Source organism: Durio zibethinus, chromosome 5 (assembly GCF_047325235.1).
Source record: "Durio zibethinus cultivar Kanyao isolate XHJ-2024 chromosome 5, ASM4732523v1, whole genome shotgun sequence".
NCBI lineage: Eukaryota > Viridiplantae > Streptophyta > Magnoliopsida > Malvales > Malvaceae > Durio > Durio zibethinus.
The window spans coordinates 793082-819631 of NC_143166.1; the positions used below are offsets into that span (position 1 = coordinate 793082).

Sequence of the window (26550 nt, forward strand, 5' to 3'; positions counted from 1 at the left end):
ATTATAATAGGTACTAAAAACATATTACATGTATATTTAATAAAAAAACATAAAACTACCTTATAATGTTTGTATATCAATAATCCTAAAAATCAAGGTAATATGTATATTTAAAAATTATGCTTGATTTGTTCATTTATTTTAATATTTTTTATATTTATTTATAAATATAAAAATTTAAATTTTTATCAATTTGTGATTATTTATTATAATGTAAAAGATAATACCTATGTTGTACGTCAAAACTCATACTATAAATTTTGTAAAGTTTGTCAAATATTAAAATTTTAGAAATATTTTGGCATATGAGGGGCCGAATTAGTAAGAAAATAGTAAAATTTTAAAATGTTGAAAAATTCATGAATTCATCCATTATCATTTTGCTTTCTGTATATGATAAAAGTCATTTCCATATTGTGGTGGAGATGGACAATCAATTTAATTATATCTAAACATTTTTTTAATTGTCTTTGACCGTATGTTTTTATAAAATTTGTAAATAAAGTGAAAGAAATTTCGTTTATTATTATTATTATTTTTTTAATTGTAAATGAAGGATTAGTTGTTGCCGTGGGAAAACCACCATGAATTAAATAAAAGGAGGTTACATTAGTATTTCTTGTGTTTTCTTTTCCTTTGCCACAAGGGAAGTAGCGGTCCACGGAAACCCCTATCAAAACCACCCTATTTTAATATATCGATTGCTTTTGAAAAAAAAAAATCCAAATAAAATAAATTATATCATGGTTAATGAAAAATATTTTAGTTTATGCCTCTACTTAATGAATTACTAATAATAACTAAATAGTAGTAGTTGTTCCCAACTTCCTTGTTCTTCTTTTTTTTTTTTTTTTTTTTCTCCTTCAAATTTAATTATATTCCATTTAAAATTTGTAGCTATAGTATTTTTTTAAAATGTTAATTTTAAAATAAATTACATAATTTATAAATTTAATAATATTGGAATCGATTTTAAATTAAAGATTTTATTTTTTTTTAACTTAATAAATAAAACAACAAAGAAAGGATAATGGAATAATACATTTAATCAAGAATTCAACATCAATATAAAGCGCGTGGCCCCCCACCACGTCTCTTCTCCCCTCGGCTCCCATGAAATCCCCCAAACGCAACGCAAACAACAACAATGCGCATCAGCCACCAAACCTCACTTTCTCAACCGTCTTTGAGTTTCAGTTATTAATAATTATATCAATAATAATCCATTTTCCCTAACATTTCCAAACCTTTTTTTCCCTTCTTCTACTAAAATTCTTCCAAGAAAACCCTAATCCACTCCATTGACCTTTCTTCTTTTCACTGTTACTATCATACCTTTTTGTTTACGCTTTTCTTCTTTTCAACTTTGATAATCGTTGATTATTAAACTTAGCTTCAACTTTTAGAATTACTGAAAAGGCAATGCTTTGATCCAATTTAGCAAAGTTCGTTTCTCTCCTCCATGAGCGACTCTAACATATCTTCCTCTTCCTCTGATTCTGCTTCCATCGCCAACGTCGATCAGGTAAATGCCTATCACTCTCCTACCGTTTCTTTCACTTCATTTCCAGTCAAATTACTTTCCCTTGGTCAAACACTCCGGCCTTTTTTTTTTTTCCTGATGTTTTCTTTTTTATTGACTTCAATTTCATCCAACAAACTAATAACCTGAATTTCCAATTTTTTTAAATGAAATCATGATCTTCAATTGTTCAATCACATTGTCTTCTCCCTCTTATGATTATTCTTTCTGTTTTGGTTTTTTATATTTAATTTATACTAATAACCAGTGGCTTATGAGGTAAAATTTTCACTTTTTATTTTAAAGCCGCAACTTTTATCAATTAATACATATTTATTTTCTGGGTACTTTTTTTATTTTTGTTTTTTAAGGTTAATGGCTGAACCACTCCGATAAATTCTTTTTTTTTTAATTAATTCTTTGTTTTTTTTTTTTTTTTTCAGAATGTAGGGAGGAGTCAAAGAATTATAGATGGTGGTCAAACGTTTTCTCCAGAGCTGCGTCATTGGCGTGATGTTTTCTGGTTAGCAATATTCGTAATTCATTTAATTTTGTTAGGATTTGTGCTCGCGGTTCTTGGACTCAATAGGTTTAAGAAACCAGATAGGCTAAATATTGATAGATATACCAATCGAGTTTGGGAGAATTATAATGGATTGACGGAGGATTATTGGCCTAAGTATGCTGTTGCGGCTGCGGTTGGGACCGTTCTTGGATGGACTTGGTTGTTGTTGCTTGGTTCTCGTGCGAATCAAATGATGAAGGTTTCAGTTCACATTTTGACAACATACCTCGCTGTGATTAGTGTTTTATGTTTTTGGTGCGAACAGTTTTTCTGGGGTGTGGCATTTGCAACTGGTGCTGCACTGCAGTTCTTGTATGTTATATCGGTTATAGACAGGTATGAACTGGCTAATTTTTTGTTTTTTTTATTTTTTGGTAATGATGAAATGTGTCATCTAGGATTTATTCATTGTTGGATGTTATGAAGAGATAAAACAAAGGTGGCAAACGATTAATTTCATTATGCAAACTTAACTTTAAATTAGAACTCCTTTATTTGTTAAATCACAGTTCGATTTTTTTCACTGAAATATTACCTTGTTTATAAATTGATTAATTTCCTGTTGTCAGGAACATTGGAGTGATGGAACATGATGGTTCTACCAAGATTTGAAATAACTGTTATAGGAATTGAGATGTTCAAGTTTTGGTTTTAATGTATTAAGGAGAATGAGATACTTCTAATAATATACTGGAGCCCTGGTTTGTGCACTTGCAATACCTACGGCAGGATTAGCAGAAGGGTTATTAAATTGAGTTAGCACATATTTATCAACTCAATGAGGTTCAGTTTAGTACATAGAAACTGAATTATGAGTCACATTGGCTCATGATTTGTCGAGGAGTCAATGCTTAGTAGGTGGATTTTAAATGTCCAGTCAACCAAGAGTTCTATTGAAAAAAAAAATTATATGATTATAAAATTATTTTCTTAAGTTTATTCCATTCAACAAATCTGCCATGAATATACTATCTTTTCTGGAGTCATGATACTGGAGAATCATGTGCATGCTTATATTCTGCCAAAAGGTTTATAGATCTCTGTTCATTTCAAGGCGGTTAGTAGTGGATAATTCTGGTTTGGAATAATAAGATCTTATGCACTCTGCCTTGACTAGATTTTTTTTTCACAGGCTTCCATTCACCATGCTGGTCTTGCAAAAAGCTGTAAAGTTGGTATGGAGTCTTCCTGAAGTTATGAGAGTAGCATATGCATTTATGGCAGTTATGCTTTTATGGATGGGCATATGGTCTTTCGGAGCAGCTGGTGTTGTGGCTTCAAGCAGGGGTGACCTTGGACGCTGGTGGCTTCTTGTGGTGAGCTGGCAAGTTTTGCCCTTAATTCCATCCGTTGTTACTGCAATGGGAGTTGCGGGAGATTTCTGTTAGAAAAATGGTCAATTAAGTAGCAATAAAACTAGTAATGCTGCCATTTCCACTTGCAGGTTCTCTCTGTAAGCTTATTTTGGACAGGTGCTGTCCTTTGCAATACTGTACATGTTATAGTGTCTGGGTTGGTGTTTCTTGTTCTTATTCATGGTGATCGAAATGCTTCATCAATGCCTCCCAACTCATTGATGAAATCTCTACAATATGCTGTAACAAAATCTTTTGGAAGCATTTGCTATGGGTCACTTTTCACAGCTGCTATTCGCACTCTGCGGTGGGAGGTAAGCACACCAGTATTTGCTTTTCTCTGACTGGTTCACTGATTTCAAGATTCAAATGAATGCTTTCTATTTTCAGTATTTAACTTGAAAATGCATTTTAGATCAGAGGATTCCGGTCAAAGATTGGAAACAATGAGTGTTTGCTTTGCTGTGTTGATTTTTTATTTCAACTTGTGGAGACCCTTGTTCGATTTTTCAACAAGTATGCCTATGTCCAGGTAGTTTTATGCACTTCTCTTGGTAATCTCCCTAATGTATTTGTAACTTGTTTTTTAGAGCGCATATAGCAACAGTTTTCAAATTAGCACCAATGTTAACTTCCTGAAGGCATTAATGTATCTTAGGGCACGGCAAAATAGTAACATATACTTTGTTTGTTGGAGTGAAGGGGGTATCCAAGATTTTTAGGTCTGTTTGTCGCATGAGATTGCTCCTCGCATGAGATTGCTCCTATTTTAGATGTGTCCATTTATCCCATGAGTTTTCCGGGCAAGAGAAACTTTTATTTTCCTTCTGCCGGTGGATGGTGTTTAGCCACAAAAAGGATTTTCGTTTTTAAATTTGAATAGTTCATTTCTCACATTACTTATAGTAATCTATAAGAGGCCTGCAATTATAAATTCATATAATTTTAAATTAACTATAGTATGGTTGGCACGCTCTGTTCCTACCAGATAGCTGTTTATGGCAAAGGTTTTAACCGATCAGCAAGGGATGCTTGGGAGTTATTCCAGTCAACCGGAGTTGAAGCACTAGTTGCCTATGATTGTTCTGGTGCTGTTCTTCTGATGGGTACCGTCTTGGGTGGGCTTATCACTGGAACTTGTGCTGGTATTTGGACATGGATTGCATGGAGGGACAAAGTGATCATGGTGGGGTCCACTGCAATGTTGATGGGAATGGTCTTGGTTAGTGTAATTTTTATTCTTCAACAATATTTATCCCTATTGCTAATCAACTGGGAATCCTTGTTTCCCAATTTGGTTTAGGGTTTATGTGCAGTAATGTTTTTTTGAGTTTTCCTAGTTTGGCAGTAAAAAAGACCTTTATCTATTTAGACCGATTGACCCCTTAATTTTCTTTCTTTTGTTTTAAAATGGATCCCTTACTTTTCAATTGTCTTTTGGCAATGTCTGTTACTATTATAGGATAGCAGAGTGACAGAGTCCTCTTTTGCTTGTCCTGCCTTATTTATTCTGGTAGTAACAATTAGTAATAGACAGTAAATCACTTATCTAAGATACATGAGAAATAGTGACTACTAATTAATGGAAAATTTCAGCATAAATTACTACTTGTTTTTGCTGAAATTGTTGGCTTTTCATGTGGACATTAGCATATAAATGTGATAAATCAGTAAGAAATTGATGTGGGCAAACTGCACACTGGATTTAAAGACTCGGTTGAAACCTCTTGGTTGCAGTAAATACATGCAATTCGATTTCAGTCTCTCAGAAGAAGTCTGAAAAACATAGAGCAAACTGCTGTATAAACCCAAAGTAGAACTATAGTGCATATGCTATATGACTGCTATTAATTGAACTTTATGATCAGGCTTATTTCCGCTTCTTTTGTTATTTGAAGATTGAAGTATGGAAAATGCTTACTTCAGGTGGGACTTGCGATGGTCGTTGTTGAAAGCGCTGTTACATCTATATACATATGTTATGCAGAAGACCCCTCCTTGATTCAAAGATGGGATTCTCAATTCTTTAACCAAATGTCGGAGACACTGCACCAGCGACTTCAGCATAGGAGTGCACGAGCCAGGGAAGTATGGACTCACAACCAGCTTGAAAGCCACATGCAAGATACATTCCCTCTTTGAAACCTTTACATCTATTAACCAAAATGTTTCGTGTAATTCATACTCTTTAAATTAGTATTCCAAATATAAATGACTTTGTTTAATAGAACTTGCCCTGTTTTTCTTTTGTCTATGTTGCAAATTACAACAAGTAATTATCTTTTAGAGTTGATTGGATTTTTTTTTTTTTGGGGGGGGGGGGGGGGGAGGGATACGTGTCTTTTGCGTTGGAAATGGATGTAAGATTACATGCCTAACAAAAGTGCAACGAAAGTTTACTTGCGACGGAAGTAAAGCCTTGTGTTATTATCATGTTCAAAAGATTTAATTCATACCAAGTGGCTTTTCTTCCTTTTTTGCCTAATTTTTGTTTTGATGCTTCCTTTTTTTTCCTAATTATTGTTTTGATAGTGACATAAGACTCGGCTGGCTGGCGAGACTAGTCAGAATGCTATGGCTCATGTTCCAGGGGGAGCAGGAGCCATCTAGAAATTGGGGATTTCAGTGCAAATAGAGGGGTATACAGTTTGGGCTGAAACAGAAACTAATGAGCTATTGCATACCATGAATTGCAGTGGTCCATGACTAAAAAAGTGGACTCTTATTTTGCACCCAAATTTAGTGGCAATATGATTGGTGGTTGCAGGTAACTTGTGAGAAGCATCAAGTTTCAACCCCCTTTTGGAGATGTTCGCCAAATGGTCTGATCAAGCAGCATATGGAGGTTCCTCACCTTTGCTTCTACGTGTCTTCCTTCTGTATGTATACTTGAGTGCGTTTCCTATATCAGCCTTGACTTTTGTGCTTCAACTATGATTGGATTCAGGGAATGGAGTGGATAGAAAATGAAAGAGAGGATATGGGTGATATCCCTTCTCTTGTTTCTGACAGGACATTAAGGAGGAAAATTATCGCTTCTCTTGAAAATGAAAGACGAAAAGTCGTACTATCATGATTAAATTATATATATATATATATAACTTTGTTAATCATCATAAGATGAAAGTGCATTAATATTTTGGGATGAGCAAAATGCTTGTTGCTATGGTTTGGTTTTATCCATGCAAACATTACATGTGAAATGAAATATATTTGAAAGAGCACGAGAGAATCGAAAAAGAAGAAAACGAAGTGGGTAACCATCCACAAACCATAACCCATAATCACGTGAGAAAGATTTGAAGAAAACAAAAACAGCCAATCCCAATTTTCACTTTCCCTTGTAGTAAATATATAATCTATAAAAAAAGGCCCAAAAAAAGCATCGCCAGAGAAACGTGGCAGGTCATAACTGTACGAATCCAGTTTCAGATGCGTCATAATCTCTTTACGTGTCTGTCAGAATCACAGTAATCAATTATTCATTCATTAATGACTAGATTACTCCTTACAAAGTACCCTCTCTGATTTTCTCACTAATTTGTATAGTATAGTAGTTTGTGCCTGCCTTGCAGAATTTTAAACCCACCAGAAAACAAAATCTAATTAATAAAAACAATAAAATATTATAGCCAGCTCTGCTCTTAAAAACTGCCCTTGCTCCCTTCCATACTCCATACCCTAGCGGCTGCTTTTAATTGAATTCTAAAAGAATAAAAACGTACTGTTAGGGCGGATTAGATTATGGATATCTCATCACCATCACATCATTAAACCGCGCAGTGCTATAGAAGAAATATAGGTGAAAAAAAAATCCAAGAAAAGCAAAGCTAGCTAGCTCTATCTGAGCCTGCTAATAAAGCAGCCAGTAGCACTCCTCTCTAGAGCTCTAGAGAGAAGAAAGAAAGAATCATCTCATATCTTGTCTGGCTCTCACCTCAGAGACAAGGAAGAGAGAGAGAAAGGAGTAGACAACGTTTGGGGGTTTCTTGTCCTGTGGAGTGGGCTCTTTACTACTTACTCGCATGTCCAGAGCGTGCAACAATGAAAATCACGACATGAGCAAATGCACTACTAGTTTACTATTTACTATTTTTTAACGCATGTAACCTTTATTAACCTTTAGCATTTGCATTTAGAACAAGGTGGCTCATATTGCTGGGTCATGCCGTCATGGTTTAAATCTGGGTTCTTTGTTAAATTGGGTTTCATTCATATTGGGTTTAAAAAATGTTTTAGGGCCAGGACCAATCTAGAATCATGATTTGGTCCAATTTGAACTACGTTAGTCAGTCCATAATTCAAAATTTTCTTTATTATTATTTCTAAGAACATTTTGTTAATCTAATTTCGTGATTTGTCAACTTTCCCCTTCTTATTAAAACATTTGAAGCTTAAAACGTAACTCAATTGGTAAAAAACTAATTTAATCATCACTTTTAGTGAACTACAATCTCCTCTTAACACAACAATTTTTTTTTTCTTTCAAGAGAATTTCTATCAAGTTAATTGATAAGTGCTAATAGCTTTTATTAAGTTAAGCTATTAAAACTTAATCCTACATTTTAAAATGAAACATGTGGTTATATCTCTCACGAATTCAACGTTCTGTTTGCTCATGGTATAGGCAATGAACAAGTATAAGCTTTACGAATTGACCAGAAACATTAAAAACAAAACTTGTTTGTTCTCATTTTTCTGTTTTCCAGTTTCCAAGCATAGAAAAATAATGAACTGAAATTGAGATAGAGGCTGCTGCTAAATCTTTTTTCGCATGCAAGAGAAGTTTGGCAGGACAAAATAATAGGGGGTTGAGAGTATAGAAGGGAGAGTGAAAAAGACGCAGAGCAAGGAGAGAATGAGGGAGTGATACAGGAAACAGTAGGGGTTTTATTAGGAAACTATAATCCCAACTCTGAACGCAATAATAAAAAGCCTGGTGTGTTATTTAAAACTCATATAAACAAAAAAGAACCCGTACTGATACGCTATCCTTCCGCCATTAAAGATCCTTCCCCAAGGATTTTCTCCCACTTCTCGTCTATTTCTCTCAACCTTCCTTTTTTTCTTAGGAACGCAACAGACTCTCACTTTATAGGAAAAGAGGAAAAAGGAAAATGCAGAGCTTCAAAGCTGCAGCTCCTACTAGCCCAGACATGTTTTGCCACTCTTCTTTTTTTCTCAGGTATCTTCGCTTGCTTTCTCATTAAGCCATCGATTTGGATTTTGTTTTGTAGAAAGTGCATGTCTTTGATTACAAGGCAATGGTATGTACGCAAAGAAAGAAAGGTGGCTGCTGTTTCTGTTGTAGTACAAAGAAAGGAACATGCTTTCTTCTGACTCTTTTTATTTCCCTGTTTTTATTTCTGTTTGAGTTGAAAACAGAGGAGACGATTGTAATAGCCGTCACCAGACGCGTTTCTCGGATCTTGGAGAGCTTGACCATCGCGCTGCCGCTTTTCATCACGATGATGCTGTTGATTTAAGCTCAAGTATGCTTTTTTTTTCTTTAACTATTCTCTGGAATTTTGAACTTCCCTAACTACTTTCTCTGTTTATAAAATTCCTTGTAGGCTCCATTTTTAGTTTAAAATCCAGCAATGTTGCTGTTGTTGCTAATAGCTTGCACCATGGCACCTTCAACACGGTACTCAACCCCTACCAACCTCTCTCTTTGCACACAAGTGACATAAGCATTTTTGCATATATTTCGCATAGTTCTGATGTTCCATACAAATAATTTTGCTTTCGTGAAGAGCATTGGGGCAACAGAGATAGTTTCAAGTGGAATGGAGTGTTTGGACACAGGGCAGTTCATGTACCAGAAAGAGAGAACTTTTGGTGCCTCGTTCGGAAATCGGCAATTTGAAAACTGGGGTGACTCTGGCCTTGCTGGTAATAGCCAACAGACTGACACTTCTACTGATGTTGACACTGACGATAAAAACCAGGTTTTCTCTATATTTCTTTTATGCTCTTTTTTTTTTTCTTTCTTTCATGTGTTGTTGTAGTGGGAACATCTTTAGGCTAGAAATTGGCATTGCATTATAATCATGTTTTGTTCTAAAATTTTGCTAGGTCTAGTAGAGAATTATGTACCCTTTTGGGTGATTGTGATGATGATTTCCTAATAGGATTGCCTGAGTCAGATGGAATTAATTAATGCTTACAATTGCAAATGTCCTCGTACTTAGTTTGACACTGGTCGTCTTTTAAATTGATTTTGGAAATTTGCTGGCTGACACTTACTGTTGTTAACCGACCAAAGAAATTTGATCAAAAAATTGTTTCAAAGCATAATAATTTTATGATGCGTAAATCTTAGTACCGGTGTTCTTTAAATTTTTTGGCTTTGGTGGGTTATTTTAACTTCTGTGGTTCTTAACTCTTAATTGTGTTGTAGCTTCGTGGAGTTCAACATGGAGCTATTATAAAGGTGGATTCTGTAGCTCATTCCAAGTCAAAAAGCGGCGACCAAAAGGTTGTTAACATTATTGAAGTTGTTGTGGAATCAATTTTAATATTTGGAAGCTAACTGTGTGACTTCTTGCTTGTTGTTTCTTCAGACACTTCGCAGGCTTGCTCAGAATCGAGAAGCTGCAAGGAAGAGTAGATTGAGGAAGAAAGTATCGTATTTTTATTGCTTTTTGTTATGTTTTTCTTTTTCATGGTGGATAATTAGGATTCATAGACTTTGTCTGACATCCTGTTTTTCCATGTTTTTTCCAAGTTTAAGTAGATTCAATTTGTCTGATAGGCCTTGAATTGTGATTTATTGAACTTACGAACAACATGGACACTTTAGAGTGGTTAGCCTTCTACAAGTTAAGGATTTGTCATTGTGATGGTCATTATTGGAGAGTTGAAAATTTGATGCCTTATGCATGCATGGGAAAGGAAGGATGCACTACACTGGGTTTCAGTGCTTTATTTATGCATTAGGTCTGAAAGCAAGGTCAACTCCTAAGTTGACTACTACTCAAGTATCATGAGTATCAATATTTTGGAAAGATAGTTTATCTGCTTTGCCTTAATGGAATGTTGCCGATAATAGTTGTATAAGATATTCGATTCAAAAGCTCAGTGACTTTTTATGTAACAGTTTTGACTTATCTTTTGCTTAAAATGTTTTATCCCAACTAGAAGTAAATGTGAAGGTGGTAGGTTAAAACTTAAAAGAGATGGTTTAGTACGCACACCTAAGTGTCTTAAACTTTGGGAATAGTCTGAGTTGAAGTTACCGGATGTACTCTTTCTTCTATTAGAAAGTTTATACTTGTCCTGCAAGGTTAGAATCTGGTCTAGCAAAAGAAAGAAAGTGCATTGGTACCATAACCAACTTTCGTTTGGTTCTACTGATGCATGACTCTAGTGATGCATATGTAAATGCGGTAATTTGTTTTACTTCCTCTGATTATTTATTCATTTATTATTTTTTTGCTTTATTGGTATATATAAAATTGGTTTTGTCATCTGCTTCCTTTGTGTTCTTATAAGTTGATCAATGAAGCATGTTTGGATCATTTATGGGTTTTGGTTTTTGGATAGGCATATGTTCAGCAGCTTGAAAATAGTCAACTTAGGCTTACACAACTAGAGCAAGCACTTCAAAGAGCACAACAGCAGGTATGATAATCAATTCTGTTTATTGAAGGGTGAGGCTTAAGGGGGGTAATTTACAATCTCTAGTTCAGGATGCACAATCTCCTGCTTTCTTCTTCTTCTTTTGTTTTTATTGATCCAATGCCGTAGATTTAAAGGTTATCATCTTCATTACTACTGGTGTATAAACCAAAGTTATTTTTGTTCCTGATTAGCTTTATGTTTCAATTCAGGCTATTTTTATCGCATCTGGACTTTCTGGGGACCATGCCCATTCAGCTACGGAAAATGGTAAGGAGATTTTAGACACTGTTTAGGGCGTCAGTTCATAGTGTTAACTTGTTTTTCACTTACACCTCTAAGAGCTATCCCTAAAGAGTTTTAGTTCAGAGTACTAAGGTTGGGAGAATTATTTAGTTGTGACTTCAACCTCCAATTCACTAGCCACCAATGACAATACTTGAATCTGGTTTTATAGATCTTAGTGATGACATGATTATGTTTTTTTGGGTCAGTGCTGCTAAATGTGTTGCCTGGGGGGACCTTTCCCTGCATTATTGTTAATTTTTCATACAAAAGACATGATGTTGGTCGTCCTCACCCCTTCAAATGCATTTTGCATTTGTGCGATTTCCCTACAATTATAGTTTATAGTTTGGTCCCAGACATGATAACATTGGGTGAGGTATATGACCATGTCAATTTTGCAGATTCTTAGACTGACACTGTTCATTGATGGTTGAAGTTTGGTGCATCTAAGAAGTAAGAAAGATACCCGTATGCATAAGAGTTGTAGACGGCTACAGGATAGGGTGATTATCAATTTAATCATAGAAGATAAAGCCTCATCATATGGGTGTTAAAAGGAGAGCCAACTGAATTGGCTTAAGTATATGGCAAAACTGAAGTCATTCAGAGTGGGCTGTGGAATGGAACTGGGATTATAATAGATAAAGAAAATTGCTTATAAAATATTTTTTAGTATTTGATCATTATGACTGCAAGATTTTAGATTTGCTTGCATTACAAGCTCCATTTGTCTTCTGTATAGAGGCACAAACACCTCTACTATTATACAGGTGCATCTAATTGTTGGCTTGCTTCTATATGTTAAAGGCCAAAAACTTTTATGTATCTTAGGTCTTGTTGGTGTTTGTGATTTCAGTAGCAGATCTACTGATAGCTGAAAGCTAGGATGTTGATCGCTATAGATAGAACTTATTCATTTTTATTATTTTAATGATGATTTCCTGTCATGGTTTAATCCTTCATTATGCTTCCAGGGGCCTTAGCCTTTGACATGGACTATGCTCTCTGGTTTGATGAACATCAACAGCTGATAAATGACCTAAGATCAGCTGTAAATTCTCGTATGGGAGATAATGAATTGCGCATTCTTGTTGAGGGTGTCATGGCACATTATTATGGGGTTTTCAGGCTAAAAAGCATTGGTGCAAAGGCAGATGTATTTCACATGCTCTCTGGTATGTGGAAAACACCAGCAGAGAGGTGTTTTATGTGGTTGGGAGGATTTCGATCATCTGAACTTCTCAAGGTGCTTTACTGTTTGATATTTTCATTCTATTATCTAAATCTAATGCTTTTTGAGTTTTGTTGAAATACATGTTTTGGTTGACAACTATTTTGAACTTGGAACTTTAGATCATTGGAAACCACCTTCAGCCTTTGACAGACCAACAATTAATGGGCCTATGTAATCTGCAACAGTCCTCTCAACAGGCTGAAGATGCCTTATCACAAGGAATGGAAGCTTTGCAACAATCTCTGGTAGACACCCTTTCATCTGCATGTTTGGGTCCTACTGGTTCTAGAAATGTTGCAGACTACATGGGCCAGATGGCAATTGCGATGGGCAAGCTTGCCACATTGGAGAACTTCCTTCACCAGGTAAATTACTTTTATCTCACCCATCAAGTAGTCATGTACTCATCACAGTTTTTACAAGTGTCACTTTAATTTCCAGGCTGACCTTTTGAGACAGCAGACTCTGCAACAAATGCATCGAATTTTGACCACTCGCCAAGCAGCCCGGGCCCTGCTAGTTATTAGTGATTACACTTCTCGGCTCCGGGCACTTAGCTCTTTATGGTTAGCCCGACCCAGAAACTGATATTCTTTCATTCCTTGAGGCTCTTCTTAATTTCATGAATGCTTTGCACAGAATAGTTCTGCATTTTCACCTTCTTTTGGAACCCATTGAAGGTGCTGGGATGGCGAAGCTAAAGCATGATGTGAAATGTCTCATGATAGGCTAAATCTTGGTTGCTGTGATTGTAATTTTGTCAGCAACCCTAGGAAAATTTCCGCTTATTGGCCTATAGAAAAGCCAGTATTGAGAAGAGCGCTGTATATTAAGAAGGATCTGAGCATGTGTTGTGACTCGGTAGTAATCTAACAAGTGATGCAAATTCTCCAAAACTTTGATGGTGGTAATAATCATCGTAGTACAATTCTAACCTAATTAAATGCTTTAAGAGTATTTAACCATAAAGATTATAATAACATGTCACATCCATGTATTGGCTATATCCCAAATAATGGTAATCTTTCAAATAAGAATGGACGAGTACTTTTGGCTATTTACGTGTTGATTCTTGTCAACATAATATGCCTGCGTAATATAAGCTCCTATTCAAATTCTAATGTAATCAATGATAGAACCATCCAACAGAGTTATTTACAGCATCTTATTTTAAGAAATAAAGATATATGAACCGATTGATCCTGCGATGGATTCTGCTTGTTCATGATATTTTGGTCTCTACTGGTCTGTAAACTTTTCTCTTGTTCGTCCTTCCTGCAAGTTGCCGGGTAAATGTTAGTCATTGCAACGAAACAGAAACCTGCAGAAAAGAGAAGAGAAATGGTGTACTTGAAATGAAAAATTGCCATTATAATCTAGAAACCTGCATACCTGGCATATGTCGTCTTCTGGAATTGATGATGCGGGGGATAAACACTCCAGTTCCATTGCCATTTCTCCATAGATTTGCAAGCCAAGTTGGTACTGAGTTTGTGTTCTCGCTTTCCCGCGAACTGAAATAACTTCCATATTGTGACGAAGAGGAGAAATTTCTGACTGGTCTGTTTGAACCTGGTTTCCTACTGCTAATTGAGTGGAAAATTTTAGTTTCCTGATAATCTTCGTCATCATCTGCTGTTAAAAGTAGAATCTGTTTTCTAATCTCAGCATAGAAAACATCATCTTCATCAATCCCATCATATTCATAACTGTGGTCTATGTTCATGTTCATATCCATGATGGGCTGAAGGCTGTTGTTGAATTTCATAAGAAAAACTTGGAACTGGAAAAGCTTGGAGTCGAAATAAAATGGTTGGACATTTTATAGGAGAATCTGGAGTATTAATGACTTTGTTTAGGGTCAATGTTTCAGGTCCAAAGAAACCAGATGGCTTGAATTCTCTCCAATGGATCTTGACATAGGGAATGTTTCTCTTTTCGTACGTTAGTTCATGTTTGTCTCTTAATTGCTTTTTATTTAATATTAAATCTTCAAGAACTGGTTTGTTGAACCAAGTGGATTAGAATGACTTGGACCTTTACTTTTTCTTCTAGCAATTCACTTTGAAAAGCATTCAATTTTGACTAAGAAAATGATTTAAGTTCATGGCATCTGATTATTTTTATTGCTTAATTAAATCAGAGGTAAACAACAAGTAGGCGTATCAAATATCAGCTGGCTGACTGCTATAGCAGATACCTTATCAGTTGAGTTGTTAAAACCATAAAAACTTGAATATTTGGGACGACAAGTTGATCAACCACATTGAATTAGGAAGTTTTGGGATTATCTGGTTTCTTCAAGAAAAAAAAAAAAAAGTTCAAAGAATGGACAGAATTACTAAAATTTGGTTATATGCTCAATTTGAGATTAAATGTTTAAGTAGTTATTTTATTTAAAATTAAATGTTTTAATTTATACAAATAAATATTAAATATTATCGATTTATAATAATATAATTTTTTTTTAATAAAAATTATGCTGTAAATAATACGTATCGTTAAAATCTCACCTGAAATAACATATAAAATTAAGTTTTCTTGTGACATGACAAATGAAAGGCTCTTGCTTTTTTTTTTTATTTCATTTCTCTTCTTTTTTATCAAGCTGAGAGAATTTAAGGTTTTCTTTATGAATTACAAGTTTGTAAGTCTACAAAATGAATTATTTAACAAATATCCAATTGAAGCCTCTATGCTGTTGTTTAAGGCTATTTTAATACATTTTCTGTTTGCTTGATCATTTCTTATTTTGGGTTATTCACTAATGAATTTAAGCGAATTTTAATCTCTTATTATTTTTTCTTCTAAAATAGTTTAGGGTCTTATTTATTACGAACCCAACAGATTTATTACGAATACAAAATGATCTTTTGAAATTTAGCTTGATCAAGAATAAATTTATTGTTAGCTTTTAATCTCTTATTATTTTTCCTTCTTAATGATCTTGGGGTTTAGTTGAGCAAAAAGAAGAAAAAGAAATGAAATAAAATTGATGTGAAATCAAAGATATTATAGATAATGGGTTAATTAAAGTAAAGCAAAAAGGGCTTTATATAGGCTTAAATTCGTTGATAAAGGATTAAGATAAGAAAAAAAATCAAATTGATAAGAAAAATGGTGAAATGAATTTATAAAGATAAAAATCTTTGTTTTATGGTAAAAATTCCTAAAGCAATTTCTATAAAGAGCAATCATATTAGTATTTATTAAAAGAAATTATAGCTTGCTTGATTGCTAGAAATATACATAACAACAAGAAAAGTTGTTCTTCTTTTATTTCTCAAGAAATCAAAATGAGAAGAGAGACAAAGAGAGAATAGTGTTGGGAGCATAAATAATGACTCAAAACTGATAACACCGAGCGATAAACAGTTCCCCTTTTTAACTCTCACCTTCTCTCTTATTTTCGCTTTTGGCCAATTTAGAAACCAGCAATAACTACACCATATATAGGAACAGCCACCATCACAGCAGCAATTTAATCCGTTACACCGACAACAGCAGCTGTAATTAGTTGTTCAACAGCATGAGGTTTCAAGGCCTACTAATATAGAAAATCTGCAATCTCAGGCACCAAGATCAAAAAAGAGGTAAACAACTAGATCCTGTTTTTTTTAATTCTTTTTTTTTTTTTTCAGAAGATTGAAACGTATACTATGTATCTGCAGTTAGCATTAAAATGCCACGTCAGTTGATTTTTAAATTTTTTACTGTACGTACCTTTCGTAGTAATTTTTTTGTTAAAAAAAATTTATATTATTATAAATAAAAAACTTTTAATTTTTATTTATATAAATTAAAATATTTAATCATGAATCGAAAAATCACCTAAATGTTTAATCTCAAATTAAATATTTAATCTTAAATTTTTTCGGAAGTTGGACTCATACACTTCACTGTTTCTCCTATTATCTCCATGTATTATGCTCCGCTTGATGCGCAGGCTGCTCATGCAACTTGTAACAAGGAAAACCATTGCAATATCAGATGTCGATCAAAACTTATTCGGCAAGCAATTTCAGAAAGCTTTTAACTCTCTTACCTTATATTTCGATTTTCGATTTTCTAGTATTTTTAGTATATGGATGATGATGGACCAGTGAAGAATAAAGACCCATAAATTTCATGGTTGACGGGCTAATTAAATAATTGGCCATAAACTTCCTTTCTCATGCAAATAAGTCCAAAGCCTAACTGAAGTAGTTAATTTTGGGCCCATATCTTTGCAATAGTAACTAGAAGAAAATAGGAGAAATACTTTTGACCCTCCAACAAATTCTTAATCTGATCCTTTCGTGAAATTTGTTAAGTGATTTAATAATAATTTTTTTAAACTTATTATTGACACTTTTATAAATTTAAATTCAATTAACCTTATTTTAAAAAATAATTATTCCAAGTTCCAACTTAAGTATTGATGTATTATTTCACAAGATACTTTCAGCTCTTCGATCACACAAATATATTGAGACAAGTGTCCAAATGTAACAAAAAATAACAAATTATAGCTCAATAGTTGGAAGTCCAAAATATGATCATTCAACGATTTTTCTAGAATTCAGTTCTTTGAGTGAAACCAACTTCTTAGTCTGTTCCAAAATCCTGTCACCTCTTTTCCAATTGGTTGCTCAACGGGTACCTTAAAATTTGCTATCTCACTAAGCTCTTGAAATGAGTCCACAAGATTTTGGAGCCTCGCAACAAACTCAATCAAGAGTGATGCGAATGTTGCTAAAGATAAAGAGCTAGCACTTTCATATATTTTGGATTCCTGTTGGTTCAGCAATGCATCTGCAGTAAATGAGAGACGTGGCCATGATGGTTTCTGGAGCATACTCTCTGAGGTAATTAAATCTGGCATGCGAGAGTCCATTCCGGCCATGTTTGGGTTCTGAACATCCCACATATCACTGAGGGATTTGATCACTTTATTCTCATCATCTTTAACATCAATTATGCTCACAGGTTCTTCATATTCCTTGACCTGCGGCGCAGCTGCCCAGCTTTCTGAATTGACTAGAAGGAATGATTTTTCGTCTATTTTCAATTGCAAATCCTCTCCTGCCTCATGTATTTCCCTCAGTATGTCTCCAGAGCTTAACTTTTCCATCTTTTCAATTCTGTCTCCAAGCTCACGCAGCACTTTAGCTCCTGCATTACCAACCCTCTGAAGCTCACTAGCAAACGCTTGTCTCTTCTCTGGTGGGGCCTGCATGTACAAATTTACAAAATCTGATTATGTAATTATAGCTCTAGGGGTGTTGGCAGAATTGTCAATAGCAAATCATTGATGCAAGTTCACTTCTAGCAGAGATTTCTGCTATGTTATCATTCTGGATATACAAGGACCTTTCATGCCCTTCAGGAATTATTCATTTACCATTAAACATCATCATTACGCTTCTTATGATCAAGATGAAGGCATAAAATGATGAATGCCATTGTTGAAATAAACAGGAAAAGTAAAATAAAGGAAGCTTTGTATCACTGCATAAGTGGAAATCACATAATTTTGTAGGAAATTCCTAAGCTTTGCCAGACTGATGCAGTTTTGTTATCTTCCTTTTTTACAAAGTTATAATCTCAGGCATTATCCTTTGATGAGGACCTATCATATACAAGTAAGGGCACGCAACAAGCACAGATAACTTTTCTGTCTAAACTATCTAGGTTGTTTTATTATCCAACTTGTTAGCCGATATACCATTCTTCTGATTGCTTAATAACTCAAGAAGTGCCAAATGATGAACAATAAATTAATAGAAGGCAGTTTTTCTCTATATTTTATGAAATTATGGGCACTTTACAGTCGTAGGATAGGGTTGTCCACAACTCTGGAGGGGGCACACTAAAGAGGAAGGGAATGCTAAACAATTGACTGATGCTGAAAGGAAAAGTCTAGCAACCTTGGTAACTGCTTTGCAAAAAAAGAGGTCTACCAGAAAGAGTAAAACAAATAAGTTTGAAATATATGTATTTCAAAAAAGGATCTGCTAAATATTTGGTAAAGCTGTAATCTCTGTGGATATTCCAATAAAACCCCAGGAGCTAACAATGTTGCTAGAAATGACTTCTTTGAAAATATTAAATGAGATAGTCATCTCACCTGAATTTCAGAAAGTATACACCCATGCATTGCCATGACCATGAATGCACAATGTCTCAGTGCACCACTTACTTTGACATAGTTTCTCCAAGGGTAGTTGAATGTTCTGTAAGGACCATGTGGAGGCTCCCATAAGGCAAAATCTAGCTGGAAAAAAAAAAAAAAAAAACAAACAAAGACAAGGTACTCAAAATAAATAAAAAGTTTCTAAATTCTTGGAGATAAGGAAGATGGTGAAAACTAGCATATGAGAACATACCAGAGATTCCTCTTGGCTTGAAGACTGCACAACTGATCTGTAGCCACTATACAATGGATCATCGTATGCTTGGTATGTAAGAATTTTGGAAGGGATCCTCTCATATTCAACACATTGCACGTATCCATTAACACAGCCTAGAAAAGAAACTTCAAAGCTATCAATTAAGCAATTCATCATAGTGAGTAGTACAACTTCATAACAGAAAATTAAGGAATTTCAAAGAGAAACTACTCGGAGCAGTACTTAAAAAAGGGGAAAAAAAAAAAAAAAGAAAAAGAAACTAAAGCTAACCTTCCAAGGAAGAAGCAACACTCTTGAAATTTTTAACCACCAATTTGTGCAAATCCTCACCCGACCATATAGGGTATATGCATATATTTACAACCAAACAAATGCCAGCACCAACCGCAATGAGCAACAATCGATAAAAAGCAGTGTTGAAAAATGTTCTGGAGTTGTTTCCAGACACCAGTACGATACAATATGTCAACAAGAATACCCTAAAACCATATTCATATGTCTTCATGGAAGGGTACAATTTGGTATAACTTGCACAAAATCCTAAAGCAAAATGAAATTTTAAGAGTTATAAAGCAGATTGATACTGTAAGCAGGAAGATACATTATACAGGAATGCTATTATATATTTATAATAGATACGATTACTGCTAGAACTCCAACCTGCTATGAAAATGCTTATCAAAATAATAACTTCTTCAAACTTTCCGGACAATATTGATACTTCCGCAATGCCTAAAGCAAGGGCTCCAGCAGAGAAAGTCCCTATAGCTCGATTGAATCCTTTGTTAAGTGTAGCACCTACAATAAAGAAATTGATTTCATTGCCACGATCAAAAAAAAAAAAAAGTGGAAAATTTGTATTGGCAGAAATGAAGCATGAATATTGAAGCAAATACCTACGCTGTATTCGAAAACCACGACAACAGTAAGAATTGCCCAGATCGAGTATTGACTAGCATCCCTTAGAGGCTCTTTGAAAAATATAAGCAGTGATACAATTGTTAGTGAAAGCCCCATTTTTGCAGCAAAAAATACCTTCCGAGGATCTGATCGACCCATTTCATATAACTTAACAGACGTTTCTTGCAAACCATTCCAAAATTTATTAATTGAATCAGAACATGATCGAAAACACCCGCATTTAACTCCATCCTCACTGCCACCTGAGCTGTTTAAACCAAATTCCGAATACCCTTTCCTTGAAAGCAGCCTTTCTTTACTCTCATCTCTAGAACCCCGCAAAAATGACCTCCCTGCCATTTCTGCATCAACCGACAATAGTAGATAAAAAAAAAAAAAAACACTGATTTAGAAGACCCAAAAATCCTTTTTTTTTCATGAATTGAACTTCTTTAAACATACCTGATAAAGGGTGAGTAACAGATCAGATGAAGTTATTGATAGAACTAAACTTTCGAAGAACATACGAGTATATACATCTAAACTGAAAAGAGACAGGACAGTGGTGGGAAGGGTAATAAAACGATGTCGGTTTGTTTATGAGAGGATGCTTGAAAAGTAGTTGGCACTTGGTAGTTTTGATTGAAGAGGAAAGGGTGGCGTAAACGACCATCCAACTGGCAGCAGGTTCATAAATACTCCGTCCACGCGTCACCAGCATTTCATATCAATTATATAGCTTTGACAATTAGTTGAGTGACTCGAGTCCGTTGAACCTCAAAAACCACTGTCCCCCCTGTTTTAGTTTCTTCATTATCTGTTGGATGCACAATATAGCACATTTTGAAGGACTTTGAGTTGATGGGAGATGATTTTCTGGTTCATGCTTGGCATCATTGAAGAAAGTGGTTCATCTATCTTTATAAATTCAATGTTGAATAAATGATTAGAAAGATAACAACACATTATCTCCACTCGTCTTTTGTTTACTTTATGGCGAGCAATAGATTACATTCTTTTTTGTTGTATTTGGAGGACTGTTCCTCTCAAGGCTAATGACTCTTTTCTTTTGGGTTTGGAGAGTTGTTTTCGTCATTAAGCATGTGAGGATTAACAAGGATTGTCAATTTTTGTCATCTATAACAATGGTTTAATCCGATCTGAATCAGATAATCATATTCGACTTTTCTTTAATCTTTTCCATTGTCATAATTTATAATCATCGTCGGGACGTGCATGTCTGTACGCTTTATTTTACTGTTGGCAAGTTACTATATCTTGATTCTTGTGGGGTCTGAATTCGGTACTATTTTCTCACCCAAGTCTACAATTGAAGTACAAGTAAAAAAATGGCATGGTGTCATACCACCTTTCTTTCTTAAACTCAATTATTATTTTTTTTTCCATCAAAACCATCGTTTTATCGTACTCAGATAACAGGATATTTGTAGGAAAAGGGTTCGTGTAAGAAATGAAGAAATTCCGTGTTGGTATAGCCTGTTTGACGTTTTACTATAAACAAATTACTTTTGGTATGTTCGGATTCTGAAAGTATTTAATTTTGAATTATTCTATGAAGGAAAAATAGATGAGAAAAGAAAAGAGATCCGGGGTGTATTTGTTGTTAGAATTTCACTCTTAGATACTTCTAATAAGGGAGAAAGTCTCGTGACGAGCAGCCTAGATAGATCATAAAATTTGTGTGAGCATTTTGAAATGTTAGATACAAAAAGGAAAAAGCTAGCTAGTCCATTGACTTCCTTCAATCCAATCACGGATTTAGTGAAGGTGAAAGTAAGTTCTCATTATTATCTTTCTCTGCACAGATATTTATTCCCCCTTGTATACATTGTCGTTTTGTTATTGATGCCAATAAAGGAACCATGGCAAATTGGATTTGTGTCTCCTCGAATGCCATTTCTAAACTTTCCAATGGGAGGATGAAAAGCAAGAAATTGTTATTTAAGTTTCATGTAGCTTAACTTCCAATTAGCCTTTTTAAAAGAGAAGATTGTTAACTAAATAAAATGGAAATCACTGGGATGACAGATGACTTTCTCTATAGGCTCAATTAATGCTATGCAGAAAATATTTGCGCTTCCAGTTTTATCCGTTCTGCACTTGTTTCTTGATTAATTTCTTGAGCAGGATTTGGGAGTTTTCCAATCACCCCATGCTAATGCCTGTCAAAATTTCCTAGCTCCTGCTGCCTGGCATCATAATTCTGTTCCAACTAAAGTAGTATATGTTTTTGTAAATTTCCTAAGAAGATCTAAGCTAAAGATAATTGGACATTGGGCTGTATATTGTGCATTATATAATACTAACTGGCTTTGGACTTCTTAAAATAATGAAGGAAGAAAAAGAAACTAATTGGCAAGCACTATTTTTAACATCAGTAATGGAATCAACATTCGCATGTTAACAATAGCAATAATCCACTGATTAAGTTGGATTTTGCTTTCGAGTAAGAACTTATGGCTCTTAACGATTTATTATCATTTGACGCTTGGAGGGGACCCAAGATCTAGTTGTTGGACCAAGAACGACCCCTTTTTTTTTTTTGGGTAAGTAACGATCCCACATCTTTGTTAATGAAAAAAACATAAGCTACCTAGAACCTAGACAACCCAAGTACCGACTCTTTTTTTACCTGGCCCAGGGGGCATGTTGATGATAGGCTCCTTGAAGTTCGCTTTCTGACTTAGTTCTTCAAAGGAGTTTACCACATTGTCTAGTCTAGCAACAAATTCTATCAAAAGTGAAGCAAATGTTGCCAAGGACAGAGCACTAGCGCTTTCGTATGTTTTGCATTCATCACCCTTGACGAATGATTCAGCATTAGATGAGAGATTTGAGGGCCATCTTCTAAACATATTTTTTGCAGCGTCACATGGTGGTAGAGAAGCTGTCCTGACAGGAATTGACCTGAGGTCCAGCACAGTTTCACTCAATGATTTAAATCCCAATTGCATGTGTTCATCTTCCTGTATATCCACAAGATTTTTTAGGTCTTCAAGTTCCTGAGGCCTTCCCCCAATTTCCCAGCTCTCAGAATTCACTAGAATGTATGACTTATGGTCTATCCTTTTTTGCAACTGCTCGGCTGCCTCATGGACATTTTCAAGTATGTCACCTGAGCTTAGTTTTTCCATCCTCTCTAATTTGCTTCCAAGCTCGCGTAAAACTTTCGCACCTTCTGCCCCAACCCTCTGAAGCTCGCTACAAAAGACTTGTCTTCTTTCCGGTGGAGCCTACATTTACAGCATTATGGCATCAATGATGTGAAAAAAAGGAAAGGCTTTGTTCCTTACAATAATGCAAATTCCCTTTCATCTATGGCCCACACCACAAAGTTTCATACCTTCATAATGGAATTCTTGTAAAAACACTCAGCCACACATTTCAGTTTAATAATGTTCTTAAGAACATGCACTTCGGAGACAAGGTGTGAAGTGGTAGTGGGGGAAAAGGAGCTGGTACCGCACTTGGCGATGTTAAGAGCTAAGAGGGCTATTGTAGAGTTTAACAGAGTATAAGAGGAGCAGACTAAGACAGCAAGGAAAGTGGGGGTAATTACAGTAAGAAGGGAGGAAGAATGGTCATGCCCAGAAAGATGGTGGTTAAAAATGAATTCTGATGGGGCGTTTACTGAAAATAATAGAAGTGCAGGAGTTGGAATAGTGATACGGAATGAAAGTGGAAATTTGGTTAATGGGCTAGTAAAGCAGGTGAAGACAGGTTCAGCATTAGCAGCAGAGGCTTTGGCTGTAAAAACAGGGCTGGAGCTTGTAGCTGCTAGAAATATCAGGAGGTGATCGTGGAAATGGATTCTGAAGTACTGTTCAATCACTTTCAAAGACAAAGGAGAATTATAATAGGCATATTAGACCAATTATGAAGGAAATAATGAAGCTGTGGGAAGAGGTACCAGAAAAATAACTAAAGTTGGTAAAGAGACAGGCCAATAGGGCTGCAGACTGGGTGGCAACACAGTCTAAAATGGGGACGTGCAGCTTGGGTTGGCTTAGGCAACCCCCATCCTCATTGGTTGGAATCCTAAGTAGGGATGAATTACCAGCACCACTTTTATAGTGTATAAGGGTAGTTGCAGATGAGAGTTTCTTTCTACAAGATCTCATAATCTCAATTATCATGCTGATATATGTAAAACAGAAAATGTATGGTGTTTACTGGAAATGAATTCTTTTCTTTGGCAAAAAAAAAAACACGCACTTCAGTTATTATCTTTATGATATAAGGATACCATTGGAAAGAATTTTGAAAGCTTCATATGTAATGTAACCAAGATTTCACTTATTTCAGAATTGTCAACTTACTTATCAGCAACGCAGGAAACATAATTGTTAAAAAATTCACATTAAGCCAACTGAACTCAAGGAATAACCGATTTCAGAATCATTTTAGATAAAAAGATCAAATTTTCCTTTCTACTGAACTCAATTTTAAAGAATCTTGTTTTGGGAAAACTGAGGAGCAGAGAAAGAAAAAGAAAAGATTTTGAGACCTCTTGTTCCCTAGATATCACTTGAAGAGGCTAATTACTTGGAACTATCAACAATACCAAAGAGAAAAATACATAATTACCTGTATTTCTGAAAGGATGCACCCATGCAGTGCCATAACCATGAAGGCGCAATGCCTCACCGCACCACTAACTTTGACAAAGTTCTCCCAAGGATAATTATACAGTCTATAACGGCCGTGAGGTGGTTCCCAAGTTGCAAAACCAAGCTGCAAAATATTTGAAACCCAACAATTCCCGGAATCATTAGTCCAACAAGTCAAACGGTTGCATAATTTAGACTGTATGCAATTTGACATACCAAAGTATCTTCCTGGCTTGTAGACTGCACCACTGATCGATAACAATTATAAAGTGGATCATCAGCAGCCTGGTATGTAAGAATTTTCGAGGGAATTCTCTCATATTCAACACATTTCAGGTACCCGTTAACACAACCTGAACAACAATTCAATGGTGAACAAAGAAATGTAAAATTGAAACATCAATTGGAAGATTACAGAGCTTTCTGAATGTGAAAAAAGCAACCTTCCAGAGAAGTGGCAAGATCCTTAAAATTTTTCACCACCAAGTTATGCAGAGATTCACCAGCCCAAATGGGATAAATACATATATTTACAACAAAACAGACACCTGCTCCAACTGCAATAAGTACCAGTCGAGTTAAAACTGCCTCAGTATATTCCCTAGTCCTGTTACCGGCTACCATCAGGATACAATATGTCAAGACAAATACTCGAAATCCATATTCATAAGGTTTCATTGTTGGATACAGCTTCAAATAGGATGCACAGAACCCTATCCACAGCAAACAAAACAGTTTAAAATGGAGAAATGAATATGTTGACTTCAAGCTAAACCGTTTGCTAATCTTCCAAACACTGACCTATTATGAAAATACTTAAAACAATAACTACTTCCTCCAACTTGCCAGCCACAATAGATAGCTCAGCAAAGCAAAATGCAAGTATCCCAGCACAAAGTGTTCCCAGCCCACGGTTAAATCCTTTGATAAAGGTTGCTCCTGCTTAAGAGAGAAGTAAATATTCCAACTGTTAATGAATCTTCTCTAATGAAATTAATGAACTTTCTCGGCATTCAGCAAAAACTGATTTTTGAAACAGAAAGACAGTAAAAAACTAATCTAGATAAAGTTGAATGGATGATGCTTAATTCTAGTACCTATGCTGAATTCGAACATCACTATGACTGTGAGTATTGCCCAAATTGAGTATTGAGCAATATCCTCATATGATCCTTTCCAAAATATGAGCAAAGACGCAATTGACAATGCCAGTCCCATTTTTATTGCAAATATAACTTTCCTGGGATCAGAACGACCCATTTCATATGCTTTCCTAGCAAAATCTTGCAAATCATCCCAAGAATTCTTGATTTTTTCTCTCATAACTTTCAGACACGTCCATCTACTTCCTCTATCTTCATTTCCCCTGAAGCTGAACAAAAGAGGCAGCCTCGCAGCACTGTTATCTTCCCAATTATGTTTCAGTGACCCCATTTTTATCACCCTTTCTCTTCTTCACCGGACAACAAATCTGCATTATCCCAGAAGTTTGCGAAAGAAAGATGAAACAAAGTAAGAACAATTAAAATAAGTTCTTGACAAGTAAAAGAGAGATAATGCAACCAAATCATCAAAATTAGCTCCAAATCACCAATAAACTTAACAAAAAAAAAAGGTACCTGCATTAAAGCATGCATTCATAGCATGTTTAAGCTTTGTTTCTTATAAGAATATATATTACTTTGGAGGCCATTGATTCAGTAACTGACATATTTGAGGAACAAAAAAGGGCCAACTTACTGGAGTACGGGGATATGTTTGTAGGCTTGTATCAATGGTCGAAGCTTCAGTTTCCACCTTACAAAAGCTGGCTTGTGTAATCAAAAGTGCATGCTAGCCTGCCTTGAACTTTCCTAGGAAAATACAACATCTATACTGATGAAGAGAATATCTAGTGAAAAGCTCATACTAGAATACATTTCCTCGTTATCCAATTCAAAAATGGTATTTTACATTCATTACCACATGCACTTCCAGCCAAGAATGGAACTTTCAGTATAATGTGCTGGCAAGTGGCAACATTTTTTTTTTTCTTCTGCT

At 35.2% G+C, this 26550-nt stretch overlaps 5 protein-coding genes across 10 annotated transcripts; 2 read left to right on the plus strand and 3 right to left on the minus strand.

Moving 5' to 3' along the window:
* The first annotated feature begins 1137 nt into the window (after window positions 1-1137).
* On the plus strand, window positions 1138-6533 carry LOC111282723 (Plasma-membrane choline transporter family protein). Of its 5 annotated transcripts, none has more exons than XM_089760459.1 (9): window positions 1140-1525; window positions 1966-2423; window positions 3205-3403; window positions 3532-3756; window positions 3858-3974; window positions 4431-4664; window positions 5369-5530; window positions 6210-6287; window positions 6390-6533. In XM_089760459.1, the coding sequence occupies exons 1-9, from the start codon at window positions 1463-1465 to the stop codon at window positions 6516-6518; spliced, it is 1665 nt and encodes a 554-aa protein (XP_089616585.1). In that variant the 5' UTR covers window positions 1140-1462; the 3' UTR covers window positions 6519-6533. The 5 variants fall into 5 exon arrangements, with proteins under 5 accessions (XP_089616588.1, XP_089616585.1, XP_022726692.1 ...); XM_022870957.2 differs by having other exon boundaries at window positions 1142-1525; window positions 3220-3403; XM_089760461.1 differs by having other exon boundaries at window positions 1143-1525; window positions 5369-5562; window positions 6210-6513.
* Window positions 6534-8177: 1644 nt separating this feature from the next.
* On the plus strand, window positions 8178-13532 carry LOC111282020 (transcription factor TGA2.3-like). Its single transcript, XM_022869897.2, has 11 exons — window positions 8178-8627; window positions 8828-8934; window positions 9016-9089; window positions 9199-9393; window positions 9846-9923; window positions 10009-10068; window positions 10991-11068; window positions 11278-11335; window positions 12328-12599; window positions 12707-12952; window positions 13029-13532. The coding sequence occupies exons 1-11, from the start codon at window positions 8560-8562 to the stop codon at window positions 13173-13175; spliced, it is 1383 nt and encodes a 460-aa protein (XP_022725632.2). The 5' UTR covers window positions 8178-8559; the 3' UTR covers window positions 13176-13532.
* A 144-nt stretch (window positions 13533-13676) lies between these two features.
* On the minus strand, window positions 13677-14598 carry LOC149518628 (uncharacterized). The gene has a single exon (XM_089760463.1). The coding sequence runs from the start codon at window positions 14353-14355 to the stop codon at window positions 13957-13959; it is 399 nt and encodes a 132-aa protein (XP_089616589.1). The 5' UTR covers window positions 14356-14598; the 3' UTR covers window positions 13677-13956.
* A 2430-nt stretch (window positions 14599-17028) lies between these two features.
* LOC111282608 (aluminum-activated malate transporter 4-like) lies at window positions 17029-20492 on the minus strand. The gene is made up of 7 exons (XM_022870763.2): window positions 20342-20492; window positions 19876-20241; window positions 19640-19777; window positions 19250-19519; window positions 18956-19092; window positions 18697-18843; window positions 17029-17799 (listed from the first exon to the last, which is right to left on the minus strand). The coding sequence occupies exons 2-7, from the start codon at window positions 20237-20239 to the stop codon at window positions 17149-17151; spliced, it is 1707 nt and encodes a 568-aa protein (XP_022726498.2). The 5' UTR covers window positions 20240-20241; window positions 20342-20492; the 3' UTR covers window positions 17029-17148.
* Window positions 20493-22249: 1757 nt separating this feature from the next.
* Window positions 22250-26426, minus strand: LOC111282165 (aluminum-activated malate transporter 4-like). Of its 2 annotated transcripts, none has more exons than XM_089760468.1 (6): window positions 25608-26426; window positions 25312-25452; window positions 24954-25223; window positions 24727-24863; window positions 24488-24634; window positions 22250-23133 (listed from the first exon to the last, which is right to left on the minus strand). In XM_089760468.1, the coding sequence occupies exons 1-6, from the start codon at window positions 25942-25944 to the stop codon at window positions 22501-22503; spliced, it is 1665 nt and encodes a 554-aa protein (XP_089616594.1). In that variant the 5' UTR covers window positions 25945-26426; the 3' UTR covers window positions 22250-22500. The 2 variants fall into 2 exon arrangements, with proteins under 2 accessions (XP_089616594.1, XP_089616595.1); XM_089760469.1 differs by having other exon boundaries at window positions 25312-25449; window positions 25608-26423.
* Between the last annotated feature and the right edge of the window lie 124 nt (window positions 26427-26550).

Bases quoted from the DNA above. Each gene is read 5' to 3' on its own strand.
- LOC111282723 (XM_089760459.1), top strand. From the start codon at position 1,463: ATGAGCGACTCTAACATATCTTCCTCTTCCTCTGATTCTGCTTCCATC. The intron at 3,757-3,857 runs GTAAGCACACCA...AATGCATTTTAG, and splicing joins TTCGCACTCTGCGGTGGGAG to ATCAGAGGATTCCGGTCAAA. The intron at 6,288-6,389 runs GTTCCTCACCTT...GATTGGATTCAG, and splicing joins TGATCAAGCAGCATATGGAG to GGAATGGAGTGGATAGAAAA.
- LOC111282020 (XM_022869897.2), top strand. From the start codon at position 8,560: ATGCAGAGCTTCAAAGCTGCAGCTCCTACTAGCCCAGACATGTTTTGC. The intron at 12,600-12,706 runs GTGCTTTACTGT...TTGGAACTTTAG, and splicing joins GATCATCTGAACTTCTCAAG to ATCATTGGAAACCACCTTCA. The intron at 12,953-13,028 runs GTAAATTACTTT...TTTAATTTCCAG, and splicing joins TGGAGAACTTCCTTCACCAG to GCTGACCTTTTGAGACAGCA.
- LOC149518628 (XM_089760463.1), bottom strand. From the start codon at position 14,355: ATGAAATTCAACAACAGCCTTCAGCCCATCATGGATATGAACATGAAC.
- LOC111282608 (XM_022870763.2), bottom strand. From the start codon at position 20,239: ATGGCAGGGAGGTCATTTTTGCGGGGTTCTAGAGATGAGAGTAAAGAA. The intron at 19,520-19,639 runs GTTGGAGTTCTA...ATTTTGCTTTAG, and splicing joins GATAAGCATTTTCATAGCAG to GATTTTGTGCAAGTTATACC. The intron at 17,800-18,696 runs GTGAGATGACTA...TTGTACATGCAG, and splicing joins GTATACTTTCTGAAATTCAG to GCCCCACCAGAGAAGAGACA.
- LOC111282165 (XM_089760468.1), bottom strand. From the start codon at position 25,944: ATGGGGTCACTGAAACATAATTGGGAAGATAACAGTGCTGCGAGGCTG. The intron at 25,453-25,607 runs GTACTAGAATTA...TTCTCTCTTAAG, and splicing joins GATGTTCGAATTCAGCATAG to CAGGAGCAACCTTTATCAAA. The intron at 25,224-25,311 runs GTCAGTGTTTGG...TGCTGTGGATAG, and splicing joins TTTAAGTATTTTCATAATAG to GGTTCTGTGCATCCTATTTG.